Source organism: Stomoxys calcitrans, chromosome 1 (genome assembly GCF_963082655.1).
Source record: "Stomoxys calcitrans chromosome 1, idStoCalc2.1, whole genome shotgun sequence".
Taxonomy (NCBI): Eukaryota; Metazoa; Arthropoda; class Insecta; order Diptera; family Muscidae; genus Stomoxys; species Stomoxys calcitrans.
The window spans coordinates 177,006,866-177,019,367 of NC_081552.1; the positions used below are offsets into that span (position 1 = coordinate 177,006,866).

A 12,502-nucleotide genomic window follows, 5' to 3' on the forward strand; every position below is an offset into this window, starting at 1 on the left:
ATACTTTTTTTGACCGCTGTATGTAAAACAGCCCGAATCATTTTGGAAAACAGTCATTTTTGCAGACGAGAGCAAGTTTAATCTTTTTGGGTGCGATGGAAAGGTCATAGTGTACAGAAAACCAAATACAGAGCTTGAAGAACGAAACACAGTTGCTACTGTAAAACATGGTGGAGGTGGTTTAATGGTTTGGGGGTGTATGGCGGCTTCAGGAGCGGGAAATCTTGAAATTATTAATGGAGTAATGGATCATAAGTATTACATTGACATTTTAAAGAGGAATTTAAAAGATAGTGCTGTAAAACTTGGGCTTGGTAATAACTTTCAATATTATCAAGATAATGACCCCAAACATTCTGCTTTAAATACCAAGATGTGGATGCTGTATAACTGCCCCAAAGTCATTAAAACTCCTCCTCAAAGTCCCGACTTGAACCCAATTGAACATCTTTGGGAACATCTCGAACGCAAATTGAGAACGCGCAATTTTTCGAGCAAGAGTCAAATGCAACAGGTGATAATGGAGGAATGGACTAATATAGACCAAAATATAACCGCTAAATTAGTCCAATCGATGTCAAACCGTTTAAAAGAAGTTATAAGACGCGGTGGTCGAATAACAAAGTATTAATTTTTTTAAATTATGTTATTTATTTTTTTGTTTTTTTGCAATGATGAATACTTTTTTTGTTTAATTTTTTGTGTTCAGCTGTAAAATGGCCCTTTTTGTTCCAATAAATACTATTTTTTTCTTTAAAAACAATGAAATTGTGTACATATATATCACACAAGCACTACTGCATCATTAGTTTAATATGTTTTTATTCCAATTGTCTTTTGTAGACTTATTAAAAAAAACATTGAATGATGAATACTTTTTTTGACCGCTGTATATTTATTCTTCGTAGTTATGAGCTTTATTAAAGTTAGCATTAATAAATATAGTTGTACAACACATATAAAATTTTTGAGTATAATAAAAAATTCTTAATAACAAGAAGAAACATAAAATTAACAAAACTAATTGGGACTTATTATAAGATATTGCAAGATTCATTTCAGTTATCGTTGATGGTGCGATCTGGTGTTTCTCGAAAAAGTTGTGTTAACTGCTCGTTATTCTCTATTAGAGTAGGAGGATCTGTTCCAGTACGTTTAACATAAACAAGGCCACGAAGTGAAAAAACGGACTCCAAGTGCTTCTGTCGTTTCAATTTCAATGCATTTTGAAAAATCTTGTAGTTGTGACTCGTAAGATTTTCATTTACATAAAATGGTTTATTTGAATCAAAACCGGCATGAGTTAAAATCAGTTTCGAATTATTCGATTTTCTAAAACGTGCAATATTTTTCAGGACAAAATTTTTGTCAGACGGAGTAGTTAGATTCACAATAATCACAGGATCTGCCGCACTATTTTGGTTACGAATATTATTCATACGATACATCGCCTTTATCGTAGGAATAGAAATATTTATTGTATCACATATATTTGCAAAAATTTGATAAAGGTTTTCACCGTTATCATACGGTATACCATTTATCCGCAGGTCGCACGCTACCTGTTGATTCTCGAATTTTTGTTGATTAGCCTTCATTGCATACATCTCATTACGCAGATCAGTAATTTCACTTTGCTTATGTTCAATTTTATCCGCCAGTGTCTCAACCCTGTCATCCAGTTTGACATATTTTTCATTCAGTTTGCCAATCTCTTCTTTTATGTCAACCATACTCTTATCAATGACACTTAAGAGACGAGATTCACGCTCTTTTAACAGAGATTTAAGAAGCTCTGTTTGTTTCTCAAATCTCTTGTCAATCAGATGAATTATGCGCTGAGGGGAATCGTATTGGGAGAGTCGCGGAGTTTTGTTGAGGTTACCCTCACTTATGCTTACTCCCTCTCTCATTCTTTTTGGCGCCATCAACAACATCTCTTGAGGAGATGCATTGTTGTTGTTTTCAGTTGTAATGGTTATGAGTGGCATTTCAGACATGATCAATATTTCTATTACCTTGTTGTTGTTGTATGGTATTTAGCTTTTATCTGTTTTACTTTGCTTGGTTAAAATTTCTTTCGTTTTTGTTTTTTGTTTTGTTCACAAACCAGATGAATATTCCAACAATATCTAGTATACACTGCACAACAGTAATTTTTATTAATAAATAAACACAAACAAGTGGAATTTATATAATAAAACAATCAGTTTAATTAATATTTATTTGGAGCTATTTTGAACACGACCGTACTCTAAGAGAGATATGCTCGTAACTGGTTCAGATCGGTTTATATTTGGATATAGGTGCCAAAAAGACCAATATTTTGTTCTACAAAATTGAACAGTGACTTATGTATATTTATTAACCACTCAATGTCTGTGCCGAATTCGGGTGCTTAAGTTATTCAATTTTCGCCGGCTCAAGAAGTCGAATCGGGTAATCGGTTTATATGGGAGCTATATCTAAATCTGAACCGAGGGAGGCCATTTGCAATCCCCAACGACCTACATCAATATTAAGTATCTGACCAAGAGAGACGATCAAGAATATATTTATATATATATATATATATATATATATATTATGGGGTTTTAGACGAATATTTCGAGGTGCTACAAATGGAATTACTAGATTAGTATAAAAGCAATGCCGATGATTGACGTTCAATCAGGCGACATATCGAGAACAAATTCCAATTAAACAAGTAAAAGCGTGCTAAGTTCGGCCGGGCCGAATCTTATATTTGTAATTTGTAATTTGTAATTTATTGACACCCGCACAACAAGAACGCATGTTCTTATGATTATAGTACGGGAAATTAATCCTTTTAAAGTTACAATGTTAGACAAAGTATAAATAAATAAATGTAAAAAAAAGAAAAAAAAAAAAAAATCAAATATAATAAGCTTGAAACTAACAAAATATAAATAGGATGTTAATTTGAGTAATAAATCAAAAATAAGAAAAATATTGGTATACAATTATTTACCGCTCACAAATCAAAATTAACACTTGACATATTTATTTTTAACAAGACTTATCTAGAATCCCTAAAGTGATCTAGTAATTTACCTTTAAATGTTACAACGTTACTGATGGTTTGAAGGTCGTGCGGGAGAGAGTTCCAGAGCTGAACGGCGAATATAAATAGATGCCATTGAGAGACTAAGCTACGGTGTATCATTGGAATCAATTTGTTTCCTCGGTTCGACCTTGCAAATCTGATTCTCTCAAATAAATGAGATGGTGCCTGTGTATATATTATCCTATGTAAAAAGGTCAATGACCTCATGAGCAAAACATCACGAAATGATACACCATATAAGGATCTGGAGAAACGGAAAGTGGAGTCTCGTCGACGAAGACCATATACATAGCGTACCACACTGTTGAAGAAAGTATCGATCTTACGACTGCTTCGAGAATCACAGTTTGCAAATAGCTCACAACCGTAGAGTAGGCTAGGTATAATATATGACTTTGCCAAAAGTATTCTTACCCAAAGAGGAGTAAGTTGTTGAGTGGACCAAAGCGAGCGAAGCTTTGAATACCCTTGACCAACAGCAGCATTAATATGGTCTGTCCACGACAAGGTACTGTTGAAAGTCACCCCCAGGTTCTTTGCACGAGCCACGATCTCTAACCTCTCATTAGCAACAACAACAACAGGATCGCAAGTGAAACGTGAAACCCTTTTCTTAATAACCATGCACTTCGACTTGAGAGGATTAAGGCACAAGCCATTAGCATTTGCCCATTCATAAATTCTGGACAGGTCATGGTTCAGCATCCTGACATGGTCGTCTAAGCATTCCTTCGTGCAACTTATATAGACCTGCACATCATCAGCATACATGTGGGTCTTACAAAATGAGAGCTGGTCTGGCAGGTCGTTGCTATATAAAGAAAATAGAATAGGACCCAAGATTGAACCCTGGGGCACTCCTCGAATAACAGGCAAGGGACTAGAAACTGATGACTTCGAAACCACGGATTGGGTACGATTGGAGAGATATGACATGATTAAACGAACAGACGAAGACGAGAAATGAAACAGGTTTTTTAATTTTGCTGCCAACATAGTGTGATCGACCGTATCGAATGCCTTTGAATGGTCGAGGAGAACAAGCAAATTCAATTCGTCATTCTCCAAGTTACTCCTGATATCCTCCACCACATCTGCTAGAGCACTTATACAACTACGTCCGGGACGGAAACCTGACTGCTTCTCATATAAAAGAGAGTTCTCATTTATATACGAAAATATCTGTCTATACATTATCTTCTCAAAGACTTTGGACAGAAAACACAAAATGGAGATGGGCCGAAACTCCCTACAATTCTTGGGTAAGGGTATAACTTTAGCGTACTTCCATGCCACCGGAAATGAACTTCTGGTCAAAATGCTGTTAAAAATGTGGGTAATGTATGGCAAAATAAATGGTAATAGTACCTTGAGAAATCTTGGTTCAATGCCGTCGAATCCGACTGCATTTGACTTCACCATGGAGAAACCAAGTACCACATCGTTCTGTTCTATACCCGAAAATTCAAAACCTTCACTGTGACGATCCCCAAGAGTCAACTCAAAGTCATAGAAACTAGGATCTATGGGGTTTGTTGGAATATTGGTAAAAGTAGCATTAAGCTGGTCCACATCCACATCAGTGATGTTATCGGGGGATCTGCGACCGATACCAATGTCGTGAATGGTCTTCCAAGTCTTCCTCGAACCGATCGCAGAGGTAAAACGTCTGAGGTAGTAATTGATCTTGGCAGCTCTTATCAACTTATTGACACGGGATCTGTTGGAGCGATATTCCTCTCGTAGGTGCGACGTCCTAAAACGTTTCCATCTACGGTATGCAGTGTTTCGGGACTCAATTGCAACACGAATATCTGCCGAAAACCAAGGTTTAGTCTTCGAACAAATTTGTCTCATTTTGATCGGGAGCACAAAATCTTGGACAGCGCACACATTTCTAGTTAAAAAGTTCACCTGATCGTCTATCGATTCCATGCGGTATAGCAGACTCCAATCGATATCAGAAATCAAAGAAGGTAAGGCTTCGTGGTCCAGACTATTGAAATCTCTATATGAGTAAGACTCCTCCCTTCCAAGGATCTCAAAGTTGTAAGACAGAAAAATCAAGTCATGGTTGGAGAAGCACGATGCGGACAGTTGGTCATACAATGAAACTTTAGAAATCTCACTGACAAAAAACAAATCAAGGAGGGTACTGGAACTGGACGAAAAATGAGTCGGCATGGATGTGTTGAAAGGTAATAAGCCCAAAGAAGACATCTGGGCTGTGAGACTTGAGTCCAAAAGGATGTTGGAATTTAGATCCCCTGCAATAATGACATCCGGGTAGGTAATCGTAAGGTGTTCCACTACTTCCAAGAATGGTTGTATGTCAATATTGTTATTTGGCCTATAGACACAACCAAGTAACAGCTTCCTTTCCGTGGCAGATAATTCTATAAACACATATTCAATGCTATCATCAGCCACTGATCTGGCACAAATGCGAGTCCTCAGATTGTCGCGGACATAAATCGCTGTGCCGCCTCCTCTGCGTGGTCTATCAGCCCTGTAGACAGTATACCCAACAAGATCAATGAAAGAATCAGGAGTAGTCTCCTTCAGCCACGTCTCTGATACGCAAATAGCATCCAAACCTGAATTCTCGAAGATAAATCGGAATTCATCAATCTTATTATTCAGGCTTTGGGCGTTAATGTGACAAATCTTCAAACCACTCCGTTGGCCTGCCAGAATTCTAATCATATTCGCCGTCAAGTCCCTAGTGTTATGGTTAGCTAGGCTCGCCATATTTTAGGATAAAATAATAAATCAAAATTCTACCATCAGTATCGCTGCAGAGGAATAAATGATCACAATTAATGTTGTAAAAGTTGTTAAATTGAAGATAGTGATAAAAGAAATAAAATATTAAAATTAAATAGGTAAACAATTTAAAAAATGGTTTAAAACTAGTTATAAAGTTTGAAAAAAGTATTGTGTAATTTCCGTGAAGTTTGAAAAATTTACTGAACGTTGGTATTAGCAAAATGCGGTGAGAATTCGTTATGCCGAAATCTATTTAGGGCGTCAGCATGTTCAATAACTACAGGATCATCGTTGGGGCCATGTTTAACAAACACGAGTCCCTTGAATGTGAACGCCGAGTAAATAAGTTTTTTCTTCTTTAGCGATACAGCATCCTGAAGTATTCTGTAGTTGGTGTTCGATAGGTTCTCGTTTATGTAAAATTTGTGATCCGAGTCGAGACCTAATAAACGGAGCAAAAGGGAATTGCCATTTTTTTTCCTGAAAGCAGACAGTGACTTCAGGAAGAAATTTTTGTCATAGGGAGACATAAACGTGGCAATAATAACGGCATCTGGTGAATTGCGTTCTTTTGTATTATTTCTATTCTTCAGACGGAGAATCGTTTTGAGCTTGGGAGAAGGAATGTTGCAGCTGGCACAAATTTTCCCAAATACGTTAAATAGATTTTCATTTTCGTGAAACGGTACCCCATTTATACGTACATCCGCTGCAACTGAGGCATTTTCTTGTCTAAGGGCCTGAAGTTTTAATTCTTTGATCTCACCCTTCAGAAGATCAATTTCTAGAGCAGCAGATTCAAGTTTATTAACTCTATCATTAATGTCTGCGATTTCTGTCCTTAATTCGCAAAGCTTTTTATCTAGCTCGTTTAGAAGGCGATTCTCAGACTCCCGAAGTAAGGATTTCATGCGATCTTCAAATCGGCTGCAGAGTTTCTCGAAACGATCATCAAGAAGTTGAATCATACGTAAAGGTGAATCGGATAGTCGTGGCGTTTTAGATATGTTACCAACCAAGGATCGTTGAAAAATGCTGTCCCGATTTCTTTTGGGTGCCCTGGCGTCCCCAGATACGTGTTCATCGGCACCAGCCTCAATAGGTTTAGCAAACACATCATTGCGGCTGTTTGGTTTTGGCGAGACACTCATGATGCAAATAGTAAAGTGTAAAGGGGATTGAGGATTAGAAATGGTTCGTAATGGGATAAGGCGGAAGATTTTATGAACCGCCTAAAACTATGCACCACTTTAGGAAATGTATAATGGCAGCACTGTGAGTTTCAGCAATCGATGAAACAGGCACTTAAATCGATTATATGTTGAAATGATGACAAGGTCCAACAAAAAGGTTTGAAAGAGTAGCACAGCTGATGTTTATTTATTTTCTTTCAAAGCAGCTGCCCTTCCAGTCAAGAGTTTTGCAATCTTGAAAATTATTTTCACAAAAAGCAATTAAAACAGCTCACCAACAAGCAGGAAACAGCTCCCTTCATTCACAAACACGGTGCAACAAAAGACGAACTGATATCAGCGACAACAAACAGGAACGGACGCTTGTTTTATATAAAATCACCACAACAACACGGAGCCGCGGCCACACTCAACCGTCTGGATCAAAGTTTTTGTACCTCCACCATGGATCGCATTTGTCGAGTTCTTTTCCCGGCATCTCTTCTTAGGCAAAACAGGATATAAGTAAAGATTTGCTCTGCTATTAGAGCGATATCAAGATATGGTCCGGTTTGGACCACAATTAAATTATATGTTGGAGACCTGTGTAAAATGTCAGCCAATTCGAATAAGAATTGCGTCCTTTGTGGGCTCAAGAAGTAAAATGGAGAGAGCTGTATCGGCCTATAGACCAATTCAGACCATAATAAACACATATGTTATTGGTCATGAGAGAATCCGTCGTACAAAATTTCAGGCAAATCGGATAATAATAAGTTGTTGGATATCATAACAAAACACGTCGTGCAAAATTTCATCCCAATCGGATAAGAATTGCGCACTCTAGAGGCTCAAGAAGTCAAGACCCAAGATCGGTTTATATGGCAGCTATATCAAAACATGAACCGATATGGCCCAATTACAATACCAACCGACCTACACTAATAAGAAGTATTTGTGCAAAATTTCAAGCGGCTAGCTTTACTCCTTCGGAAGTTAGCGTGCTTTTGACAGACAGACGGACGGACGGACGGACGGACAGACGGACGGACATGGCTAGATCGACATAAAATTTCACAACGATCAAGAATATATATACTTTATGGGGTCTCAGACGAATATTTCGAGTAGTTACAATCAGAATGACGAAATTAGTATACCCCCCATCTTATGGTGGAAGGTATAAAAACGAAATATATATAAGCACTAACTGGACCAGGCCCGCTCCGCTGCGCCTTCTTTTACTTTATATGGAATACAATTTTCCTTGGAATATTTATTTTCGACAATTGAAGAGCTTTCCGTGAAATACCATGTCATGAAAATAGTACAATATATCCCTTGACAAAAAACCAGTTTGGGGGGTATTTTGGGGACAGGGCGGCCACTCAGTAACTTGGCTTTGAAAATATGTATTAGATTCGTGTTCTACTCTAAAAAATTTCTAATTTTAACCTCATATTGGAATGGTCAGCAAATACTTCCTATTTGGGTGGTGTTATGGGGGTAAGGTGGCCCGTAGATACTTTTCCCGAATATTGATATCAGATTTGTGATTTACTTCCGGAGACCTTTCATTTGAGCCCCATATTGCTATGGTCGTAAATTTGTCCTCTTTGGGGGATGTTGTCGGGGATGGTCGGCCCCTCAAACACTTGGTCCCACATCTGGATATCAGATTCGTATTCTGCACTCAAATACCTTTCATTTAAGCCCCATATTGCCATGGTCAGTAAATAAATCCTATTTGGGGAAGGGGTGGACCCCCAGAAACTTTGCCCCATATTTGGATATCAGATTCTTATTTTACTCGCAAATATCTTTCATTTGAGTCCCATATTGCCATGGTCGGTAAATATGTCCGATTTAGGGGTGTTTTGGGGGTCCCCCAAACACTTGGTTCCATAATTGGATATCAGATGCGTTTTCTAATCTTAAATACCTTTCATTTGAGTCGCATATTGTCGTGATTGGTGTATATATATATTTGGTAGGTTTTGGGGTGAGGCGCCCCCCCCCCCCCAGGGTAACCCATCCGAAATTTGGATAACAAATGTTTGTTTGTAGATTGCTATAAGAGAGCACACAAAATTTCGCTTAAATCGTAAAACCCATCTCTGATATCTCGCGTTTCTGAAAATTTGGGTAAGGGGGAGTTTCCGCTCCAAAAAGTGTAGCACCCTATTTTTACCACGGGATCATTATGCACCATCAATGAAAATTGCAAGAAAATCGGTTCAGCCGTTTCTAAGTCTTAGTGATTTTGCGTTCCGTAAAACTCATTTTTTCTTTTCTAAAATTAACTGCAGTGGATCTATTTCATTTGGTTCTAACATTTTGAACAGCACTTCAATGCTGTGATTAATGAAATAATGAATAGAGGCTGTGGTGCAGTGAACTTAAAAATGCTTCGTACTTACCCTTTTCCGGATTTTGCCATGGCTTATTCGAATACTCGTCCAGCAGCAGTGTGCCACGCTCTATGGTAGCACTCTTGCCATTCACATACATGTGCGTATGTTGCTCCTCCCGCACAATTGCCACCTGAATGCTCTTCAAGGTGCTGACGCTGACATCGACCACGGTTAGGTTAACAATTTCATCACCATAATTATAAAGGAAGACAATTTCGCGACCATCGTTTATGTACAAGTGAACAAAATTGTTGTAATGATCATTGGCATAGAGGACCATTGAGTTGGTATCGTAAGTGCGTAAATTAATGAGTATGTCCTTATTGAGGATGCCTTTAAGCATTTCACGTTCCTCATCGAAAATGGCCACAATGTCACTGGGTTGGGCGGTCGCACTTAAGTAGTTGCGCATCAAGAACGATTTGCGGTTAATGAACGTAAGAGCCTTTTCATTAATATCTTGAAAGATAGAGTGTGGAAGAGTGGGATACACAATAGAAAGGTGTTAAGATATAATTATAGGTAAGTATTGCATGGCAATTCTGCCATATGGTGGCGTGTGAAAATATTTGCCAAAGTACTACTTACTGATCTCACAGAATTCGCCTATGTGTGCCCAAGTATTGTTGCACACACACTTGAAGGCGCTCCACAACTCCCTACATTCTGCCCCGTTTTTGCAGGGATTCGGCACGCATGATGGTTTGCAATCCTTAATGATTTCCGATAAATGCACCGACATATAGCTGTAGATGTCAAGTATTTCACCATTCACCACCAGGCCACGGAAGCAACCAATTAAACCGGCTTTTACGGATTGTTTCTTTAGAAGATCTCTGCAAATAAAAAAATGGAGATTTAAGAAAAGTGTAAAGCAGAAATCAATATTTAATGACATTTCTGTCTATGAAGCTGAGTCGAAAACTTGAGATAAAATCAATATATTTTTAACAGTGCATATCCTTTGCCTTTGTATTTTTGTGTAACCACATCCATCGAATGCTCTCTATATCATTTGCAACGTCTCGTTTTCCCTCACATACTTGTTCCGTCCTGTGTTATGTGTCACGGGATTTTTATACCCTCCACCATAAGATGGGGGGTATACTAATTTCGTCATTCTGTTTGTAACTACCCGAAATATTCGTCTGAGACCCCATAAAGTATATATATTCTTGATCGTCGTGACATTTTATGTCGATCTAGCCATGTCCGTCCGTCTGTCCGTCCGTCCGTCCGTCCGTCCGTCCGTCTGTCTGTCGAAAGCACGCTAACTTCCGAAGGAGTAAAGCTAGCCGCTTGAAATTTTGCACAAATACTTCTTATTAGTGTAGGTCGGTTGGTATTGTAAATGGGCCATATCGGTCCATGTTTTGATATAGCTGCCATATAAACCGATCTTGGGTCTTGACTTCTTGAGCCTCTAGAGTGCGCAATTCTTATCCGATTGGAATGAAATTTTGCACGACGTGTTTTGTTATGATATCCAACAACTGTGCCAAGTATGGTTCAAATCGGTTCATAACCTGATATAGCTGCCATATAAACCGATCTTGGGTCTTGACTTCTTGAGCCTCTAGAGGGCGCAATTCTTATCCGATTGGAATGAAATTTTGCACGACGTGTTTTGTTATGATATCCAACAACTGTGCCAAGTATGGTTCAAATCGGTCCATAACCTGATATAGCTGCCATATAAACCGATCTTGGGTCTTGACTTCTTGAGCCTCTAGAGGGCACAATTCTTATCCGATTTGAATGAATTTTTGCACGAAGTATTTCGTTATGATATCCAACAACTGTGCCGAGTATGGTTGAAATCGGTCCATAACCTGATATAGATGTCATATAAACAGATCTGGGGATTTGACTTCTTGAGCCTCTAGAGGGCGCAATTCCTATCCGATTTGGCTGAAATTTTGCATGACGTATTTTATTTTTACATTTTTACAACTGTGTCAAATAAGGTTCAAATCGGTTCATAACCTGATATAGCTGCCATATAAACCGATCTGGGATCTTGACTTCTTGACCCCTAGAGGTCGCAATTATTATCCGATATGCCTGAAATTTTGTACGATGAATCCTCTTATGACCATCAACAAACGTGTTTATTATGGTCTGAATCGGTCTATAGCCCGATACAGATCCCATATAAATCGTTCTCTCTATTTTACTTCGTGAGCCCCAATGGGCGCAATTCTTATACGAATTGGCTGAAATTTTACACAGGTCTCCAACATATAATTTAATTGTGGTCCGAACCGGACCATATCTTGATATCGTTTTAATAGCAGAGCAACTCTTTTCTTATATCCTTTTTTGCCTAAGAAGAGATGCCGGGAAAAGAACTCGACAAATGCGATCCATGGTGGAGGGTATATAAGATTCGGCCCGGCCGAACTTAGCACGCTTTTACTTGTTTTTTGTGTTTTTTATTTATAAGATAGGTGTATACTTATACCCACCACCATAGGGTGGGGGTATACTAATCTAGTTAATCCATTTTGTAACCGATCTGCCCAATTTTACTATTTGAGTCCATACGAGCCGAAATTTTTCTCCGATTGAAATTTTGCATGCGATGGTCTGTTACGACTTCCAACAACTGTGCCAAGCTTCCATATAAACCGGTCTCTCGATTATGCTTGTTCGGTTCCTAGACGCTTTTTTGCTGGTTTGACAGAAGTTTGTTATGTTGAATAAAATTATGCCCTTCAACTAAACTTATTTTGTATAAATTTTTAGCAGAATCCATGGTGGGGGTTCCAAAGTATTGGCCCGGCCGTACTTTTACTTGTTTATACTGCCTTCTGAAATTATAGTCGACCTTGAAGTGAATTGTCCGTGTTTCTTTTTATTTGAGTTTCTCTGTCTGAATGGCTGCATGAAGAAAACCCAACAACAAAACATAGCTAATAATTAGAGATGGGCGATGGGTAAATATCCAAAAGGTATTTGCCCGGTTAATTGGGTACATACCCGGGCATATACCCAAGAGCTGGGTATTTATAACTGTGCAGATATCTTGGGTATAAAAACATTTTCCAAACAATTTT

At 38.4% G+C, this 12,502-nt stretch overlaps 1 protein-coding gene across 7 annotated transcripts in view; it reads right to left on the bottom strand.

Annotated features, from left to right (window-relative positions):
• Nucleotides 1–12,502, bottom strand: part of LOC106093786 (axotactin) — a 448,664-nt gene that overhangs the window by 146,065 nt on the left and 290,097 nt on the right. For all 7 annotated transcript variants that reach the window (XM_059363679.1, XM_059363659.1, XM_059363628.1 and 4 more), the window contains exons 13-14: nucleotides 10,032–10,279; nucleotides 9,450–9,902 (exon numbers count right to left, since the gene is read on the bottom strand). In XM_059363679.1, coding sequence (XP_059219662.1) covers nucleotides 9,450–9,902; nucleotides 10,032–10,279 — 701 coding nt within the window. The remainder of the gene's footprint in view (nucleotides 1–9,449; nucleotides 9,903–10,031; nucleotides 10,280–12,502) is intronic.